The sequence below is a fragment of the Marmota flaviventris genome, chromosome 17 (assembly GCF_047511675.1).
Source record: "Marmota flaviventris isolate mMarFla1 chromosome 17, mMarFla1.hap1, whole genome shotgun sequence".
Lineage (NCBI taxonomy): Eukaryota > Metazoa > Chordata > Mammalia > Rodentia > Sciuridae > Marmota > Marmota flaviventris.
In genome coordinates this window covers 40808619-40834412 of record NC_092514.1, presented here as the reverse complement: position 1 = coordinate 40834412, position 25794 = coordinate 40808619, and the positions used below count along the sequence as shown (strand labels likewise).

Genomic DNA, 25794 nt, shown 5'->3' with positions numbered 1-25794 from the left:
GGGATAGGAATGTAGCTCCGTGGCACAGTGCCCTGGCTTCAATAACTAGTACTGCAAGCAAGCGAACAAACAAAAGACTCCCATAAACCAGGCAGGGTGATGCAGCCTGTAATCCCAGTTACTTGGAAAGCTGAGGTAAGAGGATCACAAGTTCAAGATCAGCCTTGACAATTTAGTAAATACCCCATCTCAAATAAAGTAAAAAGTACCGGGGATGTGGCTCAGTAGCAGAGTATTTGCCTACCATGTAGGAGGCCCTGGGTTCAATTCCCAGCACTATAAAATATAAAACATATTTCTTAAGAAAACTTCAAGGACTTACAGTTTGTTTTTATTTTTAATTGACATATGAAAAATGTACATATTTATGGGATACATTATGATATTTTGTTATATTATACAATGTATAATGACCAAATCAGGATACTTAGAATTTCTATCACCTTTCCATTGACCTTTTTTTGTGTGTATAGGGAAGGTTCAAAATTCTTTTAGCTACTTTGAAATATAGTAATTTGTTAACTATAGCCATCCCATTATGCTATCGAATACTAGAACTTATTCTTCCTAACAGTAATTTGATTCCTAATATCCATCCTTTTCCTTTCCCTCTTTTCCCTATCCTTTCAAATTTCTGTGATCTCTATTCTACTCTCTACTTCTATAAGATCAACTTTTTTTTTTAGCTTCTATATATATAAGTGAAAGTCTCCCATCTTGAGGAATTCTGCTTTGTCAATATATACATGACAAAATGAGGGAGTTGGGTTGCCATCACATTCAAACCGTATTCAATTCTTTTTTTGGTGGGGTAACTAATGGGAATTGAACCCAAGTGTGTGTGTGTGTGTGTGTGTGTGTGTGTGTGTGTGTGTGTAATATATATATAATATATATATTTAGATGTTGATGGACCTTTATTTTATTTATTTATATGCGGTTCTGAGAATTGAACCCAGTACCTCACACGTGTGAGGCAAGCACTCTACCACTGAGCCACAACTCCAGCCCCAGGGGTGCTTTTACATCCCCAGCTCTTTTAATTTTTTATTTTGAGACAGAGTTTCACTAAGTTGTCCAGGATGGCCTCGAACTTGTAATCCTCCCATCTCAGTCTCCCAAATCATGGGGATTACAGGTGTACATCACTGAACCTAGCCTATTCTATTCTTTATAGAAGCAAGAGAAAAAAAGCAGTTGTCAAAAATTACTAGTATTTCCAGGCATGGTGATGCATAACTGTAATCCAACAACTCAGAAGGCTGAGGCAGGAGAACTGCAAGCTCAAGGCCAGCCTCAACAATTTAGTGAGGCCCTAGGCAAATCAGTAAGACCCTGTCTCAAAATTTTAAAAAGGGGCTAGGGATATAGCTTGGTGGTACAGTGTCCCTGAGTTCAAGCCCCAGTATGCCTCCCCCCACCAAAAAAAAAAAAAAATACTAGTGTCTGTCATTGTCTTACTCGGAAATTAAGTTAGCTTAGTAACGCACAGGTTCAGTTTCGGAACAATTTATTTAGATACTCATTTCCTAAACATCTATGAATACTCCATAGTGTTAAAAAGAATTGCAAGATGCAGCAATGTCTGCACCCTTGGCACTATCCCAAAACAATGAGAGCTGGGTGGGGTGGTGCATGCCTGTAATCCTAGAGGCTCCTGAGGCTGAGACAGGAGGATCAAGAGTTCAAAGCCAGCCTCAGCAACCGTGAGGTACAAAGCAACTCAGTGAGACCCTGTCTCTAAATAAAAAATATGAAATAGGGCTGGAGATGTGGCTCAGTGGTCTAGTGCCCCTGAGTTCAATCTCTGGTACAAAAAAAAAAAAAAAAAGGCACCATAGCAGGCTCTGGCGTTAAGCACCTTTAGTCCCAGCTCCCCAGGAGACTGAGGCAGGGGAATCACTTGATAAACCCAAGAGTTTGAGACCAGCCTGGGCCACACAGTAGTGTCCCAACAAAACAAAAGAAAGCATGCTGGAGTTGTGGCTCAAAGGTAGAGTGCTTGCCTAGCATGCATGAGGCACTGGGTTGGATCCTCAGCACCATATAAAGTAAAATAAAGACACTGTGTCCACCTATAACTAAAAACAAACAAACAAAAATCCAGAAAGCACAAACCTCAGTAGAATAAGGTTTGCCAAACATTATTGTCAAAGCGCAGTGAAGATAAACTTTGGCAAGATACCACCTGCCACATCAATGTCACAGTTAGGGAAATCTGGTGACCCCCTTGCAGTGATATTCACCTTTTACTCCTGAAGCCTCCTCCTCCTATCTAGAAAGGAAACTATCTGATTTACATCTCTTTGCTTCAATGAAATCCTTTCACTCCAATGTACTCATTCTTCCTGGTGGATTAATTTTAAGCCTTTTATCTCTAACTGTAGATAATAGCTAACAATTGATGCACATTTACTTTGTAACAACAAAAGGCTTGACCTTCCGCTGAAACAATGTCAGGGAAACAAACCAGTAGGGTTAGGGAATGTCATCATTGGCCTGAACAGTAACCTCTGCCTAGGTCTCCCCACGCACTCCTAACTGCCTTTAATCTGCATACAGTTCTCCACACCAGAGTGAACTTTTCAAAATGCAAAATTTGATCTTGTTGATTTTCTGCTAAAAACCATTCAGCAACTTCCCACTCTATCAGAATGAAGTCCCAAGTCCTCAGAAGACTGCCAAGATAGCAGATTATCTGAACTACCTCTTTTTCTAGGCTCCTCTCCTCTCTTCCCTTCCTTCACTCTGTGCTCAGCTATAGTCCACCAGTGTCCTTTCTTGCCTCAGGGGCTATGTTGTTTTGTCAGTCTACCTAGAACAGTGTTTCTACTCCCTCATCCCACCTTAACTACTGCCTGGCTCAATGTCACCCCCTTGATGTGACCTCTCAAACTCTATGTCAGGTTTTCCTATTATTTTCTCCTTCTTTCTTTCTTTCTTCTTCTTCTTTTTTTTTTTTTTTTTTGTATATTGGGGACTGAACTCAGTAGTGTTTTACCTAACTACTACTCATCCTTTTCATTGGAAGCAGGGTCTTACTAAATTGCTAAGGCTGGCCTTGATCTCCTACCTCAGCCCCACCAGCTTCCAAATATACCTTTTTATAGTGTAAATCTTTTTATGGTATTCATCTATTTGTAATCATATATTTCCATAGTATTTGATTGATGCCTATCTCTCATCTAGAGGTAAACTACATTGAGGGCAAGTAGCACATCAGTTTTCCTTTCCTTGTATCCCTAGACCTAGGGCTGTATTTCACTTGTAGGGACTTAGTAAATAACTGCCCTAAAGGAAAGAAGAGATTGATGGGGTTAGGTTGGTCCTTTTCCAGGGATCTCTTTAAAAAGTTTCTCAAATACCAGAAATTTAGAAACTATTTCTTTGTTCCCTTCCTTCTTTTAACACTAGTCAACTGGCTACCCTGCCTGGCCTTTATTTCAACTTTCTGAGGTAGCTACAATTATTATCTGCATTTTATAGATGAGAAAAATTTAGAATTGGAAGCTTTTCCAAGGTTCTAGAGTTAGTGACTTTGAGCTAGGATTCCAACAAATAGCTGACCTCAAATCTCTATGCTTTTAATCACCACTCCTGAGCTCTAATTGATCTTTCATTTATATTTCTCTTGATTGGATGATCTCTTATCTATTCCTAGACATTCCTTTATAATGTTTTATCCAGATATTGTTTATGTTAATGAAGCCAGTACAGCCAATGTTCCTCATTTTACCCACAAGTAAAAATAAAACTAAAGGAACAGTGTTCTATTGCACATACTTGTACATGAATGACTATTAGCTGCTAATGAAAATTAGAACTTTTCTCAGATCTTCTGACAAGTTTTTTTTTTTTTAGTCTTAAAATGCTTTTTTGGGGGTTGGGGTTATACCTTGGTGGTAGAGCGCTTGCCTAGCATGTGTGAGGCACTGAGTTCAATCCTCAGTACAACATAAAAATAAATAAATAAATAAAATAAAGGCATTGTGTCTATCTACAACTAAAAAAACACATTTTTTTTTTAATGCTTTTTCTTCATGAAGTCATCTTTGGAATTAGTCATCATTCTCACCATGTTTGTCATCTTGACTCCAAAGCTAATATTCCTCTTCTTTTGGTTCAGACCCTCAGACTTTTAAAAGTAGCATCAAATTAAGGAAAGGTAATTTTCCCACAGTTCAGCTCTATGAAAAACTTCCATCTCCCATCGAAAGTCAGAGTCCAAGTAGAACTTCTGGGCCGGTTGGAAAGTCATTATAGACACTTATATTGGGTGATCTTTCTTATTACCACCAGCCTGAAAATGTAGTCCTGAAAAAGGTAGACTCTCTTTGTACATGTGTAATTTTTAAGGAGAGGGCAATATGCTCACCAAAAATCGGCATGATGGAAACAAACAACTGTGAATAACGAACACAAGAATTCAAATTACCAGATGTTTCAAAGAGATGAGAGCTAGTTTTCAATTCCATTTTGAATACCATATTACTAAAGAACTATTTATTTATTTATTTTTTAGAAAGAGAATTTTAATATTTATTTTTTAGTTTTCGGCGGACACAACATCTTTGTTTGTATGTGGTGCTGAGGATCGAACCCGGGCCGCACGCATGCCAGGCGAGCACGCTACTGCTTGAGCCACATCCCCAGCCCACTAAAGAACTATTTAAAAAAAATTTTTTTTAGTTGTCAGTGTACCTTTATTTTATTTATTTATATGAGGTGCCGAGGATCAAACCCAGCACCTCACACATGCTAGGCAAGTGCTCTACCACTGAGCCACACCCCAGCCCCTAAAGAACTATTTTTTAAAATAAAAAAGGATTGAGGGCAAAGAAAAAATAAAAAGAATATCTAAACCATTGGATGACACCCATTTGTTCCTGATAAACTTTAATCATATCTTTTTCCTCCAAAATCCCAGTTCTTTTGGAATATGATTATCAACAATTCTCTGACCTTCAAAGAGAAACCTGAGTGAATTCATTTGGCCCCATCTTTGACAGTATGATTCTTGGTAGTTTCTTGGGACGTGTTGTCATTTTCACTTTGAAGTGAATCTCACTGCTGCCCAATGTCTTTGAGTTTAATGTATTCTCCTTCCTTCTTATCCCCCAAATCCTCGGTTGAACATTTTGCCCCCTGGTCAGACATGGTGACAGAGGAAGGAATCTACACAGCAGTGGCTTCAGGTAGGCGAACCTGGTTCCAGGGTTTACCTAGAAGCCCTTTTTATTAGAAGATTAGCCTTTACAATATTAACTGCAAACATTTTTCCCATTTTGTCATTTATGTTTCAACATTACTTAAGGAGGTTTTTTAGTACTTTTACTGCTTGCTGGATACACACACATACACACACACACACACATATATATATATATATATATATCCCTCCCCTCAGTACTGGTGATTGAACCCAGGGACACTCTGCCACTGAGCTACATCCCCATGCCCCTTTTAATAAACTTTTTTATTGTACTGGGGATTGAACCAGGATTGTTTAGCTTAGTGAGTCACATTCTTGGCCCTTTTTATTTATTTATTTTTATTTTGAGATAGGGTCTCAATAAGTTGCTTAAGGCCTCACTAAATTGCTGAGGTTGGCTTTGAACTTGAGATTATAGGCATGCGACACTGAGGGCCACAACTCGCCCCTCCCCCCAGCCTTTTTTTTTTTTTTTTTTTTTTTTTGAGATAGGGTCTCTCTGAGTTGCCCAGGCTGGCTTTGAACTTGTGATCCCCCTGCCTTGGCCTCCCAAGTAGCTTGTATTACAGGTGTGTACCATGGTCCTTGGCTAGTTTTTAAATTTTTAGTTAAATATAAAATCCATTTGGAGTTTATCCTGGTGTGAGGTATACAGTTATTTTTCCCAGATGATTATCTAATTGTTTACATCAATTAGATAGCTCACTTTTATCAAATACGAAGTTCCTGTATGTATTTTGGTTTACTTCTAGATTTTCTATTCTATTTTACTAGTATGCTTGTCTATCCATATGCTTGTCCATCCTTATGCTGGTACTTTTTCTTTTTTTTCCAATTAAGTACTTTTATTAATTATTTTTTGCAGTGTTGGGATTGAACCCAGAGCCTCTTGCATGCTAGTTGAGCAGTCTATCTTTGAGCTTTAATTCCAATCCCATAACTACTTTTTTTTTTTTATCTTTGACATTTGTAGTATTTGGCACTATTAACCAATCCATTTTCATATATTCTCAGTGCTAGATTACTAAGTAAAATAAATATGTATTTTATCAAAATGGAGGTACCAAAATAATGATAAGGATAATATAATCAAGGAGATCACCACAGGAAAAATCACCTTTGCTATACTTCCCTTACACCTATTTTATAGCTTATAATATTTTTATTTTAAATTTCATAGGAAGCACTATTTATTTATTTTTGCAGTGTAGGCAGTTGAACTCAGGGCTTGTGCATGAGAAGCTTGCATTCTATCACTGAGCAACAACTTTGACCCTACCATATTTTTTATTATTTAGAGCCTAAAGGTCTTAATAATGCTCTGTTTGATCAGAGCATCAAAATCATGCTCATCTTCATAACCATCTCTGCTGCCTGTCTCCTGCCTCCCACCTTTATTGCCATTTCTCTCAAACCTACTTCCCTTTTGAACTGTGGGCTCTTCCTCTATGTCTTACCTGTTATTGTCATGCAATTTTCTATTCTCCACTCTTCTTTCCCCTTCTTCCACTTAACAAGCTCAGCCAATCTCATACTCTGTTGTGGCTTCAGATTTTCTATGAACTTGTTGCTTACTATAATTTCTGACCTAGACATCTCTCTTGGTGTTTAAACATCACCTGTATAACCTACATGCACCTTAAACTCAACATACCCACAACAAAATTTGCTCTTTTCCACTCAAGTGTGGTCTTTGCCTTATGTCCCCTCTCTGGGTGAATAGCATTATTATCTACCCTGACAACCAAGATGAATTGAAAATTATCCTTAATCCTAATATATTACTTTTCTCCCCATAATAAATTTTTTCTCCCTTTTTTTTCTTTTTCTTTCCAGTACTGTGGAATGAACCCAGAGTACTTTACCACTAAGCTACATCTCCAGGCTTTTTTTTTTTGAAACAGGTTCTCACTAAATTTCTGAGGCTAGCCTCAGACTTGCAATCCTCCTGCCTAAGCCTCCTGAGTTGCTGGGACCACAACCGTGCCCATCATGTCCAGCTAATTAGTTCTTCAAACACTTTAAATGCATTTCTTCTTCCCACCTCATTCCAACGGTGTTAGTTTGAGACTTCATTTATCTCTTATCTGGACTTCTATAGCCCCTGCCATTTCATTTTTCCATATCTTAGTCCACATCACCACTGACCACTGACAGAGGTAGTTCTTTTTTTTTTTTTTTTAGTACCGTGAATTGACCCCAGGAGCACTTAACCTCTGAGTCACATCCCCAGATCTTTTTTTTTTTTTTAGGGACAGGGTCTCGCTAAGTTGCTTAGGGCCTCACTAAGTTGCTGAAGCTAGCTTTGAACTTGCAGTCTTCTTGCCTCAGTCTCCAGAACTGCTGGGATTACAGGTGTGCTCCACTTCTGTCAGAGGTAGTTCTAAAGCCCATGTTAGTGATATCATGCTCCAATTCAATGTTTCACTGGCTTCCTATGCAAAGCCCTCTTTGCTCTGATCTCTACCTGTGCTATTTCATGTATAGTAACTTTCCTTGCTCTTTTTTTCCTGTTCTTGAACCACAAAGATCAAACTAGCCATGCCATTTTATGCTTTTGGGTCTTTGATTAATTTGTTATTTCTGCTTGGAATTTCCTTCCCACTATTCTCCAAGACTTAACTTCTTACTTCCCAGAGGCTTACCATTTAGTTCCCCCTAAAATTAACTAATCCCTTCTTGAAGCCCTCAATGTCTCTATAACATTTCTATTAGATCATGTATTATCTTATATTGTAATTATTTATCCTCATCTATTTTTGCCATTGGAGTGAGCATCAGTAAAATGAGAGTAACACTACTCCTTTAAAGGAAGTTTTAAGGACTAAAATGGGGGGAATATATACAAAGGACCTGAATGTTAGCTATTTCTAGCACCAAATTGGGAAGGGAAACCTGCTGTGTCATTTTGAAGAGTATTTGTATAAGTTCATGATTAAATAGTAAAGGGTTCCTTAAAAAAACTATTGTCTTTGGCATGATTATAGATTCTAGAAAACTAATAAAATGAATACACAAGTACTAAAAATGTGTTTGGTTGTGCAAAAATAACCAATTATAGTCATTTATGTAGACAGCTTAACATTTAAGGCCTAATTATCATGAAGCACCATAACAATTACACATATCATTAAATATGCATCAGATTAACCTTGTTGTAAATTTTGATTATAATAGTATTCTGTACTCCAAGAGCAGTCTTATAGTTAATTGCTCATAATCCATAAGTCTGTTCACTATTTACGTTAATTAAATGGAGCACTGCTCCTGAGTTTTTCTCCTCTGGAGGCAAAGCTGTCTTATCCATTCTAGATTGCAACTACACATTTGTCCTGTGACCTGTGAGATAATGTACATTTTGTTTTCTGTAGTGAGAAAGAAGCTAAAGAAGAAAACAGCTAAAGAAATTCTGTTTAGGGGCTGGGGATATAGCTCTCAGTCAGTAGAGTGTTTGTCTCACATGTACAAGGCCCTGGGTTCAATTCCTAGCACCACACACACACACAAAAAAAGGGTTTCCAGGTAGGAGTTCCTGATTCAAAAAAAGAAAAGCTGCTAATAAGCTGAGCAATATTCAACCTATCCTAGAACAATCTCTATACAAGCCCCACAAGTGTGGAGCACTTCAAGAATTAAAATTAAAATGATTATTTGTTTTAAATATTTAAAAAATTGCATTTTATTTATTTCTTATTTTTTGCAGTGCTAGGAATCAAACCAAGGACCTTGTATATAAAAGGAATAACTGAGCTGCATCCCCAGCCCCCATCTTTTTAAGTACTTTTATTACTTTAATAGTTTGACTCCCACTATGAACTAGGAACTATACATACATAATCACATCTTTACAAACTCTTAGGTATTATTTTCATTTTATATATGATGAGAAAAAAGAAAGATAATAACTTGCCTAAATTATTGAGAGTGGTAAGGAGTGAAGACAGGGCTCAAATCTAGGAAAGCCTCAAAGCCCATGCTTTTGCAATTACATTAATCTAGGCCAGTTTCTTTACAAATATTTCAAACATTTATTGGGCACTTATTAGTTGCAAAAGATTATAGACTGTCACCAAATGATGCAAAATACTTTGGGAGCCTGTCACAAGGTGGAGGCCCTATACAGCAGGCTGAAAAGTATGCAGCTAAGCTGCTGAGCAGGCAAGTTTAAATTTTCTGATAAAACAGATCCATTCAGAGCTAAAACACTTTTAGTTCAACTAGATTTTTAGATTCTACCCAAAGTCTGGGAACCCATGAGACTGATCTCCTGTGCTTTTATGTGAATGAGAAAGATGTCAGTGAACTAAGGAAGAAGCAGAAGAGATAGGTAACAAAGGCCTGGATTTATGAAAGCTGTGTTTAATGGCCAAGACATTATGAAAATCCTAATATCTGCTAACTGTTTAGTTTCAAAAGTGAGAAGAAGTTTACTAGATACATTTGGGCAGATCTTTTTTAAATTTTTTTTATTTTTTTGCTTTTTACATTTTGCATTCTGTAAAAATATTTGTTTACTTATGAACTTATGGTATGTTTACTAAAAAATTTATTTTTAAACTGACAAAAATCATACACACACACACATATAATATACAAAACAATGGTTTGATTATATGTATACATTGTGGCATAGATAAACCAACATATTAACACATCCATTACCTCACCACTTCATTTTTGGTGGCTGTGAGAACATTTAAGACCTACTCAGTAATTTTCAATAAAATGATTTGTTATTATTTGATGCATAACAGAACCTCTGAATTCATTTCTCTTGTCTAAATAAAAATTTGATCCTTTGGAGCTGTAATTGTAGCTCAGTGATAAAGCATTTGCCTAGTATGTGTGAGGCACTGGGTTTAATCCTTAGCACCACATATAAATAAATAAAATGAAGGTATTGTGTCCATCTTCATTAAAAAAAAAAAAAAATTGATCCCTTTGGCCAATATCTCCTCAATCTCTGCTCCCTCAGCCCTTGGTAACCACCTTTCTACTCTGTGTCTATGAGTTTGACTTTTTTAGATTTCATATACCAGTGAGATCATACAGTATTTGTCTTTCTGTGCCTGACCTGTTTCACTTAGCATAATGTCCTCCAGAGTGAGCTATGTTGTTAGAAATTATAGGATTTCCTTTTTAAGGCTAAATAGTATTTGTGTGTGTGTGTGGGGGGGGGACATTTTCTTTATATTCATCTGCTGACACTTAGGATGTTTCCATGTCTTGGTTATTCTGAATAATGCCTCAATGAACTTTAGAGTGCAGATATCTCAAAATACTGATTTCATTTCCTTTGGATATACACTCAGAAGTGGGATTGTTGGATCATATAGTAGTTCGATTTTTAATTTTTAAAGAACCTTCAGGCCAGTGAGGTGGCACATGCCTATAATCCCAGCGGCTTGGGAGGCTGAGGCAGGAGGACTTCAAGTTTAAAGCCAGCCTCAGCAACAACAAGGCACTAAGCAACTCAGTGAGACCCTGTCTCTAAATAAAAAATACAACAGAGGGCTAGGATGTAGCTCAGTGGTTAAGTGCCCTGAGTTCAATCCCTAGTACCAAAAAATAAAAAAAAAAAAAAAAAGAAACTCCATACTAATTTCCATAATGGCTGAACGAATTTATATGCCAACCAACAGTACACAAGAGATTCCTTTATCTCCAGATACTCACAATGCTACTTCTTTATTTTTTTAACCGATAACCACTCTAATAGGTATGAGGTGATATTTCACTGTAATTTGTGTTCCCTGATAATTAGAAATGTCATTTTTTATATTTTTTCACATGGTGCTGGGGGTCCTCCTGAATGCTGGAATTACAGGCGTGTGCCACCATGCCCGGCTGATGTGGATATTCTTTTTTTTTTTTTAAAGAGAGAGAGATAATTTTTTTAATATTTATTTTTTAGTTTTTTTTTCAGCGGATACAACATCTTTGTATGTGGTGCTGAGGATCGAACCCGGGCCACACGCATGCCAGGCGAGCGTGCTACGGCTTGAGCCACATCCCCAGCCCCTGATTTGGATATTCTTAAAGTAAATTTTTGGCTTGAAAAGGGCAAAAGGTGTTTTTTCAGATTTCCTTATAAAGATGTTTAGCTAGGGAACAGAAACTTAGTCATCTTGACTACGACAGATTAAACAGGGTGCACTGGAAGCATGTAAGAGATCTACTTAACTCAGACTTTGGGAGGTGGGTCAGAAGAGGTGTTCCAAAGGAAGTGATAGCCAAGTTGAGGTAGGCAAAAGAAGTTTGGAAATAAGAGTGCAAAGGAGAAAGGGAGCAAGTTAAGTCTAGCTGGAGAATGGAGTATAAGAGAGTAGTGATGAGAAAGAAAAATGAAGAAGGTAGATCCTAAAGGACCTTTTATAAAGAACAACACAAAAATGTATTGTGCAAACTGAGGCACTTTTAAGAGTGAGTCAAGGAAATATTAATAATTATATAGATACAGATAAGGTGTAAACAAGGAAATGCCTAAGCAAATCAGGTATTATGGTCACGTGCAGGTGCTTGGACCTCCAGAGAAAGTAGAGTGCATAACTTCTCTTCTATGCATCTTGCCTAAGTGACTTCATCTATACCTTTGCGTTTATCTATTCATTTCACAAATATTTGTTGAAGATTCATTTCTGGGTGCTGAGATTACTAAGAAAAGACACTGTCCCCAGGCTCTGTTTAGGGAAGACACAAAGAAACTATTCTATATTTATGTAGGTTTAGCCCTTACCTCTCCACTGAGCTACAGTCTCATTTGTCATTTCCAGTTTGAAGGCAAAACACAGATCCAAAAATAGAACTTTAATTCATTTCTCCTCCAAATCTCTTTCTTCAGCTGGCCTTTCCCAAAATTCCCCTCACCTGGTCTAGTAAGTGATGCCACTATCACTCCATTGCTTAAGGTAAAAATTCAAAAAAGCACTGCCTCAATACGTGTTATTCTCCCTCTTAGTGTGCATTTTAATTTCTCCACATTTTTCTTAACAACACTGACTAAACTGTGCTTAGAATTAATTCTAAGGAGGACTTAAAATCAACTGAAGAGGGAGGGTAATTTCCAAGCGTTTGAATTCTACGTTTTTAATGAACAGATTGGGATATTATGTGGGACTGTTTATTCCATAACAGTACAACATTGATGCCTTCAGTTAGTTAATAGTCATGACATGCAGATCTGGGCATATGCCCCAGCCAGACTAAAAAAAAAAAAAAAAAATCTGTTTATGTGATACACACACACAAACATGTTTAAGTAATTGACTCTAACTCTACTTTCAGGAAAAATTGAGAGTAGATGTAAAGGTATAGGTAAACCATCAGTATTAACAAATTATTTTTTAATTAGCTGCTGTGTAAAAGTACAATTGATGCTTTACAAGGCAATTTCTATGTTTCTACCATCCATTCTCCACAACACTGCCAGAGTGATCCTTTTAAAGTAAATCTGATTATTCCTTTGGTCTCACTCTTCATGGCAACACATTCAAATAAAATCCAAGGTCCAATCATGGCTTACCAGATGGTACATAATCTAGCTCCTTGGCTGTGTTTTTCATCTTATTTGTCTAATTTCTATGCCACTCTGATCTCTTTGCTTCTCCATTCCAAACAAATCCCTATGTCAAGGCACTGCATTTACTGTTTCTTTTCTAGAATAGTTTCCCTCTAGAAATTCACTTAGCTTCCTTTCTCATTAAATGATTATGTTTTTGCTTATGTGCTGCTTCCGTTAAGAGGCCTTTCTTGTCCACCCTAACTAAAAGAGAATCTCTGCATTACTCTTATCCCTTTATCCTAATTTATTTTTCCATAAAACCACATAAACTGGCATTATTATTTAGGAATATGTGTATTACTTGTTAATCTTCCCCCAAATAATACGAGCTCTATGAAATAGCGCCTTTGCTTTGCTCACTACTGAATTCCCAGCATCTAGTACAGTGTCTGCTCATTAACAAATAAGTATATTTTCAGGATACATCAAATATAAAATATCGCATATTTATTTAAATGATGCATAGGAAAATGAATGGAATGGTATAAGTCAAAATTTAACTATTTAATATGGTGAGGTGTTTTTCGCAACTTTTGCTCATGAGTTTTCTTTCTTTTTTAACAAGCAACTTGTATTACATATAAAAAAAGAAGAAGAAGAAGAAGAAAAATGAATATAGGGGCCCATACGTAGAAGTGTAATTGAATTCTAAGAGGTTGGGTGAATGTATCAGAGACATACTTCTGAATAAATAGTATTTGGTTAAGATAAACCATGGTTGGAAGCCCCTGTGCCAACATTTCCTAGCAGTGTGATTCCAAGTTACAAATATGCCAGTGCCTGATTATCTTCACCTGGAAAATGGGGAAAATAATGCCTACATCATAAAGTTGCTTTAAATGAGACCATATAAGTAACCTGCTTTGTACAAATGCCTGGCATGCAATAAATCCTCAATAAATAGTAGTTACTATAATAACCACTGGTAGTAGTAATAAGAGATGTTGGGACATACCTAGCCCTCAAGATTGACATCAGAGTGGACCACCACATCCTCTCATCATTGCACCTCCATTTGGGCCTCTGAATCCCAAAGAGGGGATGGTTCTTTCCAAAGAAGACAATTTCGACGTTGCAGAAGCATCTAAAGGAAACGTGCCCTCTTCACCCCTGGAGCCATTCAGTCTGATCAATCCAAGAGCTGCACTGAGGGGCTGGGACTGGAGTGGCGGCCCGCTTCGCGGTCCCGGAGCCCGGTGCCTCAGCCTCAATTTCCTTGGCTGCAACTGGGGTGGGAGTGGGAATGTTAACACAAAACCCAGACTGCACCAGTCGGGCCTGTCTCACCCCGCTCCGGAGGGGACCAAACGGCACCACGAACAGGAAGCCTCTGGCGACGGGCCACGCGCCACTCGGGAAAAGTGATTATTGCTCAGATTCAACAGTCAGGCAAACGTCTCAGCCCCATCTTCCCAGTCCTCAAGCACCCGAACGGCAGCGGGGGCCAGGCGGGGCAAGGGGAAAGGACCGAAGGGGAGAAGGGCAGAGGCGTGGCGGGCGGGGCCGCCGTGGCCGGAGAGAGGGAGGGGAAGGAGGCGGCGGGGGCATAACACGCGGCGGGCTCGAGCCTGCGCAGCCCGGGACCGCGCACGCAAACCCGGGCAGCGCACGCCGAGTCGAGCGCGCACGCAAGCCCGGGTAGGGCACGCCACAGCTGGCAGCGAGAGCGACTGGTGGCTCCTCGGAGACGAGGTTGCAGACGCGGTGAGGTGAGGCGCGGGGCAAGCTTGTGGCGGGGCGCGAACCCCTCTGGCAAGACCTAGGGGGGACGCAGGGTTGCGAGGTACGGGCTGCGGCGGCGAGGGGAGCCTCGCATGGCGCGGCGTTTGGCCACGCCGCACTGTGGGGGAGGGCGGCACGCGGCCGGCCCAGACCCCGCCGGAGCCCCGCCCCGCGCTTGGGCGGCCCTGCTGTGTCCCAGCCTTGGTGTACTGTTCCCTGCAATGGAGCCCATAATCACTTCTATACCAGTGCTGTTCGAGATGCCCTTGATCGACGTTACCAAGTGAAATTTCCAAGTAGGCCTTTGTAAGTAGGTGTGTTAGCACCATTTTGGAGCAAAGAGGAAAAAAATGACTTGCAGCTAATAGAGACCAAGTAAGTTGGCTGCAAAACTGTAAAGCCTGCGTCTCCTCTGCACCATGCGGAATCGCTTTTCACAGCGCCTTTCTTCCACATTCCAATATCTAATTTGAATTTAACCAGTGTTTCTGTGGAGCTGGCGCCTATCATGTTAATGTCACAGTTCGGTCTTCTATGAGATGGAGAGAAAGGGAGATTCTGCATACTGCAGTTTTGTGTTTTCTGACGTTTATTCTAAACATCCTTTATTTGACCATCTATATCACCTCTGTTGAAATGGCACAGCTGTTCACTACCAGAAAGACATTGTGCAAGCACTCTAAATCTTTCAGAGCTTTTTTTTGGGGGGTGGGGTGGGGTGACGTACTGGGTATTGAACTCTGGGGCACTTGCCCACTGAGCCACATTCCCAGCCCTGTTTTTTTTTGTATTTTATTTAGAGACTGGGTCTCACTCATTTGCTTAGCTTTTGTTGAGGCTGGCTTTGAACTCGTGATTCTCCTGCCGCAGCCTCCCAAGGTGCTGGGATTACAGGCGTGCACCACCACCCCAGGCAGAGCTTTATGAAAAAAGGAGCTTGTCGGGAGGCTGAGGCAGGAGGATGGCAAGTTCGAGACCAACCTCAGCAACTTAGCTAGGACTAGTGAGACTCTTTTTAAAAAAAAAAAAAAAACATTAAAAGGGGTGGAGAGGACACAGGGGGATGTGGCCCAGTGGTTAAGCGACCCTGGGTTCGATTAAAAAAAGGCCGTGGGCAACTGTACCCAGAGGCTGAAGCAGGAGAACCCCAAGTTCCAGGCCAACCTCAGCAACTAAGAAGGCCCTAAGCAACTTGGTGAGACCGCGATGCAAAATAAAGAAAGGGATAGAGATGTGGCTCAATAGTTAAGTGCCTGTGGGTTTAGTCCCCAGTACTAAAAAATAAAAAGTAGCTCACCCCAGAAGGTAGTGAGGATTCAGAGATCATCTGCATGGGTGGTTAACAATCAGTACCTAGCATATGGGACAAGTTCAATAAATGTTGACCATTATTTTATTACTGGATGTATAATATGCCCTTGCTAACCTCATTTTTTGTCAAAGACCAACTAGACTTGGGACTTTGTACAAGGAGGCTCCACTCCAAAAACGGGAAAGTTGATTGACAGCCTTATTATGGGTAATGATTTGAGCATTTTGTGCATTTGATTTATCAAAGTGAAAAAAGTCACTCCAGGAAAACTAAAGATGAATTCATTTTTTTAAAAAAAAATCTGGAATTGGGGCTGGGGTTGTGGCTCAGTGGTAGAGTGCTTGTGTGAGGCGCTGGTTCGACCTCAGCACCACATAAAAATAAATAAAGGCATTGTGTCCAACTAAAAAGACATTTTTAACAAATCTGGAATTTATTCAGTAGCCCAAGTAGAACTAACTTTTGTGATTATTTAGTGAACTTAATGAATTCTATGTATTTGATACTTTAAAGGCATATAAATTTGTATTGAATGTAGTCTCTGTTTTTGTTTAGTCTTAAAGTGAGAAAAGGTGTGCAGTTAGAAGTAATCTTCATAAAATATATGGGGAAAATTCTAGAAAAGGGATGGAAAACTCTGGTGTATAGAAGAAAGAGGATGTTTCTTGGTTTAATGTGAAATAAGATTTCATTTCTGCCTTCAAAGAAGGTATTTTGTATTTTGTTGAAAGAGTAAATTAGTTAACTATGTGTTTTATAGATAGGATTTTTGGTTTTTAGTAATAGAAAATCATTCTGATTAAAGTTTTTATTGGAAAGACAGAGAAATTAGAGCCAGTCACCATGGGGGGTATGGACCCAATAGCCAGAACTTATTGACTAAATTCTTTGACTAGCTAATAAGCTCTGTCTACCTTCTATCCTGGAGCAATGTCTTAACTTAAGATCCAGATTTCTGAAAAGAAAAAAAGAAATCTTTGGTGTAGCTTCTGTGGAGGTAGAGATTTTGAGTATTGATTGGTACCTCTACCAGTACCATATAAAATATTAAAGGGTCAGTTCCCCAAAAGACAGAGGCCTTAAGAGAGAAGGGTAGAGAAAGCTGGGTAGAGAAAGGCAACAGTTACTATTAGAAATATATAGCATTTAGGGAGGGACGATATAGCTCAGTGATAGAATGATTGCACAGCATAGCATGCATGAGATTTTTAAGTTTGATCCCCAGCACCAAAAACAAAACAACAACAACAACAAAAAAAACCCTTTATATCTATCTATATAATTTATAGAGGACTTGCTCTGGGCCAGATGTTTGATTATGATGACATTCTCAGAACAACCCTAGGAGGTAGATATTATTATATCATACCAGTTAGACATAATAGAGGTAAACTAATTTGCTCAGTATTACAATGGTATAACTGAATATGTTGTGTATTTTCCTATCTCTGAATGATTTTCTGATCCATGTGCCACTTTTGTTTGTTCCTAGGGGGACATCAAGCTTTGGTGTATGTGCTGACCAGTTCTGAGATCTTGAGGAAGCTCTGCACAAAGGAAGATAAAAAGCAGCAATCTTTGCCAATTAGGGAATGGACCGTTTGGGTTCCTTTAGCAGTAAGTATAGTAGAAATGAGTCTCAGGTGAATACTAACAGCAAAATGAAATGGAAATTTATCAAGGAAGAAAAATAAGCCCTTTGAAGTTAAGCAATAGTGCCCTGTAGATCTGAGCCTAAAGAAATTATAAGAGTATCAAATCAAAATCAACCAATAGGTGTTGATTACCCACTGAAAACTTGATAAAATATATCACCCTAGATCCTAGAAGAAAATGAAGCTAAATGGATCAGGCTTAGTATGTTTAACCTGTAATTAAAAGCAGTGGGGTTGGATAAGAGGAATAACTTCTAATGTTCTGGTGCATGATAGGATAACTATGATTAACAACAATTAATTGTATAATTGAAAATAGCTAGCGGTGACTATTTTGAATGTTCCCAAAGCATTGATAAATGTCCAAAGTGATGGATATGCCAGTTGTCCTGATCTGATCATTACACGTTGTATACATGTATCAAAATGTCATACTGTATCCCATAAATATATGTAATTATGTGTCAATTAAAAATAAAAAAACTTAAAAATAAAATATTTTTGTTTAACAAAAAAGCAGTGGGATTTCTCTTTAGAACTAATAACTTGTATCAGGCACCTTTATAGTGTTAATTTTGGATAAAGAAAATATTCCCTTTTCCCTCCTTGTAAGTGGAACTTGTGTTCTAAGAGTAAACTACAGTATGATAATGATGTAGAGAATTATGGTGTGAAATAAATTGAAGAAGCCACAATTATGGAGACTTATGTTGCTATATTGTGAAGAAATCAAATTTGCCAGAAATAGCAATCCCATTATCAGATATTTAGTAGTTCCAGTGAGAAGATCAGGTACTTTTGGGTTTTGTTTCTTTAGCAACTTTTTAAAAAATAGTTTTAGATGAACACAACACCTTTATTTTATTTATTTATTTTTGTGTGGTGTTGAGGATCAAACCCAGTTCCTCATATGTGGTAGGCAATTGTTCTACTACTAAGCTACAACCCCAAACCTCTTCAGCAGTTTCTTAAAGGAGCTCTAATTTACTCTTTTACCACACTTCCTATATATTCAGAAGCATCTTGTTCAACCCTTTCATTTTACATTTGGAGAAAGAATCTAAATTGTTCCAGTGCTAGAAGCATAAGCTGAAACTACTCCCCCCCCATCTTTGAAAATATAATTGTTAAAACATGTTATTTGGAAATAATTTTAAACTTACAGAAAGTTGCAGTAAAGTTGTATGAGAATACACAGAATACCCACATATCTTTTGTATGATTTCTGTTTTTTCCCTTGTTATAATAAGCAATGCAAAGGGAAATAGTTTGAGGTTAAAAAAAAAAAAAGCCGGGCTGGGATTGTGGCTCAGCGGTAGAGCGTTTGCCTCACGTGTGTGAGGTACTGGGTTTGATCCTCAGCGCCACGTAAAAATAAATATATTGTGTTCGTCTACAACTAAAAAAAAAAATTTAAATGCAGCTTTTAATTAGAATTTCTCCCATGATTTTGTATCTTCTGATTTTGCTTGATCAAGTCTTTAGTATGATGGTTGCAAAAAAACATATTTGAAGAAATGCCACTCCCTTTTATATCTCTTCCACTACACTCCAGTCCCCCTTTAACCCCTTATAATTATCCAGCTTGCTTGTTTTCTGGTTTATCTGCCCTTTATTTCTTTTTGCAGAGATAAAAGGATATGTGTTGGGCTGGGGCTGGGGCTCAGTGGTAGGGCACTTGCCTCGTGTATGTGAGGTTCTGGATTCCATCCTTAGCACCACAAAAATAAATAAAGATATTGTGTGTCCATGTATAACAAGAAAAATATTTTTTTAAAAAAGAGATACATGTTTTACTTCCTTATAATTAAAAATTTTTTACCTGCAGTACTGGGGATTGAACCCAGGGCCTTGCACATGTTAGGCAAGCACTCTACCACTGAGCTTCATTCTCAGCTCCCCCATCCCCTTTTTTTTAAATACATATTTTTTTAGTAGTAGTTGGACACAATACCTTTATTTCACTTATTTATTTTTATGTGGTGCTGAGGATTGAACCCAGGGTCTCTCGCACATGTGCCAGGCGAGCACTCTATCGCTGAACCACAACCCCAGCTCCTTAGCCCTTTTTTTAAAAAAATTTATTTTGAGTCCAGGTGCAGTGGCACTATAATCCCAATAACTTGGGGAGGTTAAGGCAGGAGGATTGCAAATTTGACACCAGCTTTGACAACATATCAAGATCCTGTCTCAAAAAAATTTTTTTAAAGGCCTGGGGATGTACTTTAGTGGTAGAGCACTCCTGGGTTTAATTTCTAATACTGTTTAAAAAAAAAAAAAAAAAAGATTTTAAAAATTATGAGACAGGGTCTCACCTCCAACTTGCAGTCCTCCTGCCTCAGCTTCCCAAGTAACTGGGATTACAGGTTTGTACCACCATGCCTGGCTTTCTGTAATTTCTTATTAGAAAGATAGCATACTAAGTATTTTTTTTTTTGTACTTTTTTTTCCTACTTAATAGTACTTTCTGGAAATGTTAGTTTACAGAAATTGTTCTCATTCTCTTTGTGTGAGATGCTGGGGATCTAACCCAGGATCTTGTACATGTTAGGCAAATACTCTTACACTGAGCTATACCCCCAACACTTAATTTTTTATAGTGGCAGAGTGCTTCATTGTGTGGAGATAGCACTGATTTATTAAAATAAACTAGTGCTTGGACATCTTCATAGTTTTTCATACTTTAAAATAATCTAATATAAAACCTTGGGCATATGTATGTATTCTTGGAGATATATATTCAGGGTAAATTCCTGGAAATGAGATTGCTGGCTCAAAAAATAAAAAGATGCATAATTTTGTTTAGATACTGTGTATTCTGCTCTATAGGAGTTGTACTCTTGCAGTCCCACCAACTACATATGAATTCCTATTTCCCCATTCTCCTAAGAAACTACTGTTAAGCTTTGGAATCTCTGCTAATCTGATACATAAGAAATTATATCTGAGTGTAGTTCTGATTTTTATTTCTCTTATAACTAAAACTATATAATTTTTTCATATGATTAAGGCCATTTTTGTTTAACTTTCTTAGATTGATTAGTTTGCCTTAATTATTTTATTTTAGTTTTGTGGTGCTGGGGATTGAACCCAGGGCCTTGTGCATGAAAGGGAAGCACCCTACCAACTGAGCTATATCCCCAGCCCAATTAAGGCTGTTTTTATGTTTCTCCTTTTCCCCTAATTTTTTTTTCCAGTACTGAGAATTGAACCCAGTGCCTCACACATGCTAGGCAGGCACTCTACCACTGAGCTACATCCCCAGCCCTTTTTATTTTTTGAGATGTCCCTAAGTTGGTAAGGTGGGCCTTGAATTTGCGATCCTCTTGCCTCCTGTGTCAGCCTCCCAAATCCTATGAGTACAGATGTATACCACAATGCCCAGCCCTCAGCCCTTTTTGAATTTTATTTTGACACTTGATCCTGCTGCCTCAGCCTACTGAGTAGCTAGGATTACAGGTATCCACCACCGTGCCTGGCGTTGTTTTTTTTTTTTAGTGGGGTTGAGGTAATGGTTTCTCGATATGTTGCCCAGGCTGGTCTCCATCTCTAACTCTTGAACTCAGGTGATTCACAATTCTTTTTTGGCCTCCAAAGTAGTTGAAACTATAGCCAGGTGCAATCATGCCTGGCTTTTTTTTTTTTTTTTTTTTTCAATGTTAGAGATCAAACCCAGGGCCTCACATATGCTAGACAAGTTCTTTTTATATTAGGAATTTCAGCCCTTTATCTGTCATAAGTTTGCAAATATTTTTGTTCAGTTCATTTGCGTTTTACTTTGTTCATGGTGTTTTTGCCAAAAATAGTTGTTATTTTGTTTATGTAGTCTAATTAGCATTTCATTGCCTCATTATTGGATGATGTTAAAAATGCCTTTCTCTGCTTCTAAATTACAGAAATATTTTAGAATACTTTTTTGGAAGATAGTTTGACTATGTGTATCAAAAAAATCTCAAAACCCTCAATCTGTACCCTCTCTAATTCTAGGAAAATATTTATTCTGCGGATAAATATAAAATGTAATACATACGAGGATATAGATCTCAGCATTCTTTGTAATAGTGAAAAGTTAGAAACAACATAAATGCATAAATGCCCACCCCACCAGTGGAGAATTGGTTAGATTAGTTGTTTGTTATCAATCATATTAGCCCAGTGATTTCTTTTTTATGATTTTTTTCCTCTTTTTTAAAAAATATTTTGAGGGTCTCACCAAATTACTGAGGGACTTGCTAATTTGCTGAGGCTGCCCTTTAACTTGCCATCCTCCTGTCTCAGCCTCCTGAGTCGATGCACCCAGCTACTTTTTATATTTTCAAGATCCATTTTACTAATTGCTAGCGAAATATAGATATGTAGATACTGTATTTACACATATGGTTTCAAGAAATAAAAATAATGATCTACTATAATAAGGGACAAAGTAAAAGAGATAACAAAGTAAGGCAACTTACTATATATCTGAATATTCTTAGACGTAATAAAAGACAACAACATGAGTAGGTAGTCAGGTACCCATATATTGAATCACTGAGCATCTTACACTACAAATGAAGAATGATTCAGGTGTATTAGTGAATAAGAAATAGCATAAGCCTGAATAACTCCTGATAAGATTTCGAATAAAACAATAATGTACACACATACACACAGCATATTTTTATATATATAATATTTTGCTTTATATGTAATATGGAATTAGGTTCTAGATCATCTCTAAGTATGAGATTTCTCATCTACTTGAATGGTGGCACATTTGAAAGTTAAGCAGGATGTAGGTCAGTATTTTCCTAGTGTAGGAATGTCATAAGCACTGCAGGGTATCTAGAATCCTGGTTTCTTGTCTTCAAAATGCCAGTAGTGCTCCCTAGTCATCTGGGAACCGAAAAAAAGCACCTCCTCAGATTTCTAAAATGTCTTCTTAAAGGGGTAGTTGAGAATATCAGTTTAGATAATTGATACATTAGAATATCATTCATCCATTAAAGAGGACAAAGGGAGAAGAAAAACCAAGAAGATCTATGTGTACTATCATTAAAAAAAATGACTGCAAGTGTATTGTTAAGAGAAAAAAACAGGCAAAGCATGATTAGTATTCCACTTTTGTGAAAATAAATAATAAGATACATGTAAGTAGAACAAAGTTCAGAGAAATATTTTTCAAAATGTTGATAGTGGATGACAATTCATATTTTGTGTAAAATTTTAAGATGGATTGCTGTTACAGAATAATTGCTTCTTGAAATAAGGGTTTAAAAACTCTACTTTGGTCAGTAGCTAATCTTTTTTTCTCAGGAAAGTTTGAAGAAAGACAACCTTAAATATTAAGATAGTAGATTGCTGGTTATGGTAGTGAATACCTGTAGTCTCTGCTACTCTGGAGGCTGAGGCAAAGGAATTGCTTGAGCCTAGTAGTTCAGGGCCAGCCTGGGCAATGTAATGAGACCCCGTCCCTTTTGTTTTATTTTTTAATTAAAATTTTTTTTTTGATACTGAGGATTAAACCCAGGGGTGTTTTACCACTGAGCTACATCCCCAATCTTTTTTTTTTTTTAATATTTTTTTCAGTTATAGATATGGACACAATACCTTTTGTTTTTATGTGGTACTGAGACTGGATCCCAGTGCCTCACAGTGCTAGGCAAGTGCTATACTTGAGCTACAACCCCCACACTCCAATCCATTTTATTTTTATTTTGAGATGGGGCCTCATTAAGTTCCTGAAGCTGGCCTCAAATTTGCAGTCATTCTGCCTCGGCCTCCAGAGTAGCTGGGATTAAGGCATGTGCTATCTTGCCTAGCCTTCCCTTTAAAAAAAAAAAAAAAGGAAGTGAGAGAAGGTAATTTGATAAAAATTTGCATCTAGCACTTAATATAAAATAACTTTGTTTTTCCATGTTATAATTTAAAATCGGTAAAATGGGAGAAATTGAGTAGTTGATATTCCATGTAACTAATTTGAAACTACAACTAGGAGTATGTTTCTTTTGTCATTTTCCTTCATGTCTTCATTTAGAAATAAAAGAACAATATTCGCCACTTAGAGGAGAGCAAGGTGCCTTGAGGAATATTTCTTGGACTAAGGAAAATGCCATTAAAGAATTTAAGAAATCTTGGGCTGGGTTGAGTGCTTGTCTAGCATATATGAGGCCCTGAGTTCAATTCTCAGCACCACATAAAAATAAATGAATAAAATAAAGGTATTATGTTCATCTACAATGACAAATATTAAAAAAAAAAAAAAAAAAAAAACTCTTCATCTACTTTCAAGGTCTTTTTTCTTGTCTCCTGTGGTTGATCAGAACATACTTTTGCTGGGTTGCCCAGATTCCAGAGAAGCAGAATTTGAGGCCACTGAGGACACATATGTCTGCATTTATGACTTTAAAGAGTTGAGGTCATACTCCTTGCCTTAATATTTTAGAGATACATTACTGTCATGGAAGTTGAAAAAAGTTGGCTGTGCTCTGTGCTTACCACAGCAGAAAGGGAGGAAGTGTTCTTGAGTTTAAATCTCAACTCATGAAGTTTAAACCTCAAGACGTATTTAAAGATTTTTGTCCTTCCTACTGTTAAAAGAACGGTAGAGTGTTTACTTATGTGCCTGTTACTTAGATTCAGCTGTTAACATTTTGTCAGATATGCTTTATCTGTAAGTATTGTGTAGGTATGTTCTTTTTCCACTATTGATTTATGAGACTTGTTTAAAATCTGTGTATACTTTTCTCTGCAGGGGACCATGTCTACCTAACTTCTGTTTGAAGCCATAGGTACACAAAGCTTCCCTAAAGTTAAAAAAGGAGGATACTTTTTTTGTTTTTGCTTGTTTGAAATGAGCTCATCTTGTCTCCCATGTACTTTTTCAGCCCAGCTCACTTTCTATGTAGTCATTTGCAATTTTTCACCTTTTTGCACTTATGATATAATCATGAGGTGTTTTAAAGCTTGTGTATTTTCTTTTTCTTTGTTCTAGGTGATCCCTCTGATAAGCCACCTTGCAGAGGCTGTTCTTCCTACCTTATGGAGCCTTATATTAAGTGTGCTGAATGTGGGCCACCTCCTTTTTTTCTCTGCTTGCAGGTAACTCACTAAGGAGAGGCTTGGCTGATTATGGATATAGTAATTCAGAGATTAGATTGCTTAGGATATACCTTATTATATCAACTCCTTCTAGTTAGTCTTTCAGACCAGATGGTTGAGGCAGACTGTTGACTGTTCCACAAGGCATATCAGTCTAATGCTTAAAAGTTTTTCCAAATAGATTAAAGTAATGGGATTAAAGGAATCAGAACTGGAGAATTGTTCCATTTGATGACATTGTTTATTGTCTTGTTGAAGACTGATCTCTGTAGAGGTGACAAGAGAACAAACTATTGTGTGGGTTGTAATGGTAGCAACAATATTAATTATAAGTGATTCCTGTGTGCCAGGCACTATTTTGAGTTTTTACATGAATTAACCCTTAAATCATCTCTAAAATCTTATGAAGTAAATAAATAAGTATCCTCACTTAATAGATGAAACTCAGGCAAAGAGAAGTTAAGTAACTTGTTCAAGGAAATACCATGTTTTATCAGATCCCCAAACACTTGATTTTAAAAAACATCCCAATTTCAGAAATACTAAAATGTAAAAATGGGTGATTAAAATTCTCATATACTTTAAATTACAAGGTGAATCCAAATTTTAGACTGTAAAATATGAAAAAAGAATTGTTAAAGTATGGTTAAGTACGGAGCCAGGGTTCAAATTTAGGCCATCTGATTTCAGGATTCATGCTTTGATTGAGGGAGAATCATACTATAAAAAAGCCTTTTTTTCTCCATAAGGGCCACTGAAAAACGATGACTGTAAATATAACATCCTATTGTAGCTGCACAGAGGATTAAATTAACTTTCTTAAAAACTTCATCATAAGCTAGAGCACCCACAAACCATCTTCTATCCTTTACGAAAGCATTTTTGGAAAGTAGATTTTTGGTAACTTAATTTTTCTTTCTTTACAGTGTTTCACTCGAGGATTTGAGTACAAGAAACATCAAAGTGATCATACTTATGAAATAATGGTAATGTTGAAGTTGCTGGGATTTTCCATTCATTTTTCAAGCATTAGATTGGGAATTAGTTCTCTTTAAATATCTTTTTCTTTTTTTTCTCTTCTGAATTTGATAATTATTATTGAGTAAGTTTTTTAGGATTTTTGTGAACCTACATTTTTTTTTTTAAATGTGTGGACCTGGGGATCAAATCCAGGGCCTCACACATGCTAGACAAGTACTCTAAAAAACAAGTATTATTGTTATACTCAGATTTTTGTTTCAAACTTAGAAGG

At 37.5% G+C, this 25794-nt stretch overlaps 2 protein-coding genes and 1 pseudogene across 8 annotated transcripts in view; 1 reads left to right on the top strand and 2 right to left on the bottom strand.

Moving 5' to 3' along the window:
• The window catches only part of Acaca (acetyl-CoA carboxylase alpha), a 276215-nt gene extending 261916 nt beyond the window's left edge, over positions 1–14299 (bottom strand). For all 3 annotated transcript variants that reach the window (XM_027950233.2, XM_071603724.1, XM_071603728.1), the window contains exon 1: positions 13729–14299. In XM_027950233.2, coding sequence (XP_027806034.1) covers positions 13729–13766 — 38 coding nt within the window. In that variant the 5' untranslated portion in view covers positions 13767–14299. The remainder of the gene's footprint in view (positions 1–13728) is intronic.
• On the bottom strand, positions 4372–5274 carry LOC114104198 (small ubiquitin-related modifier 1-like; annotated as a pseudogene).
• A 99-nt stretch (positions 14300–14398) lies between the features above and the next one.
• Positions 14399–25794, top strand: part of Tada2a (transcriptional adaptor 2A) — a 51280-nt gene continuing 39884 nt past the window's right edge. For all 5 annotated transcript variants that reach the window (XM_071603008.1, XM_027950323.2, XM_071603007.1 and 2 more), the window contains exons 1-4: positions 14399–14482; positions 17300–17424; positions 24436–24542; positions 25469–25528. In XM_071603008.1, coding sequence (XP_071459109.1) covers positions 17400–17424; positions 24436–24542; positions 25469–25528 — 192 coding nt within the window. In that variant the 5' untranslated portion in view covers positions 14399–14482; positions 17300–17399. The remainder of the gene's footprint in view (positions 14483–17299; positions 17425–24435; positions 24543–25468; positions 25529–25794) is intronic.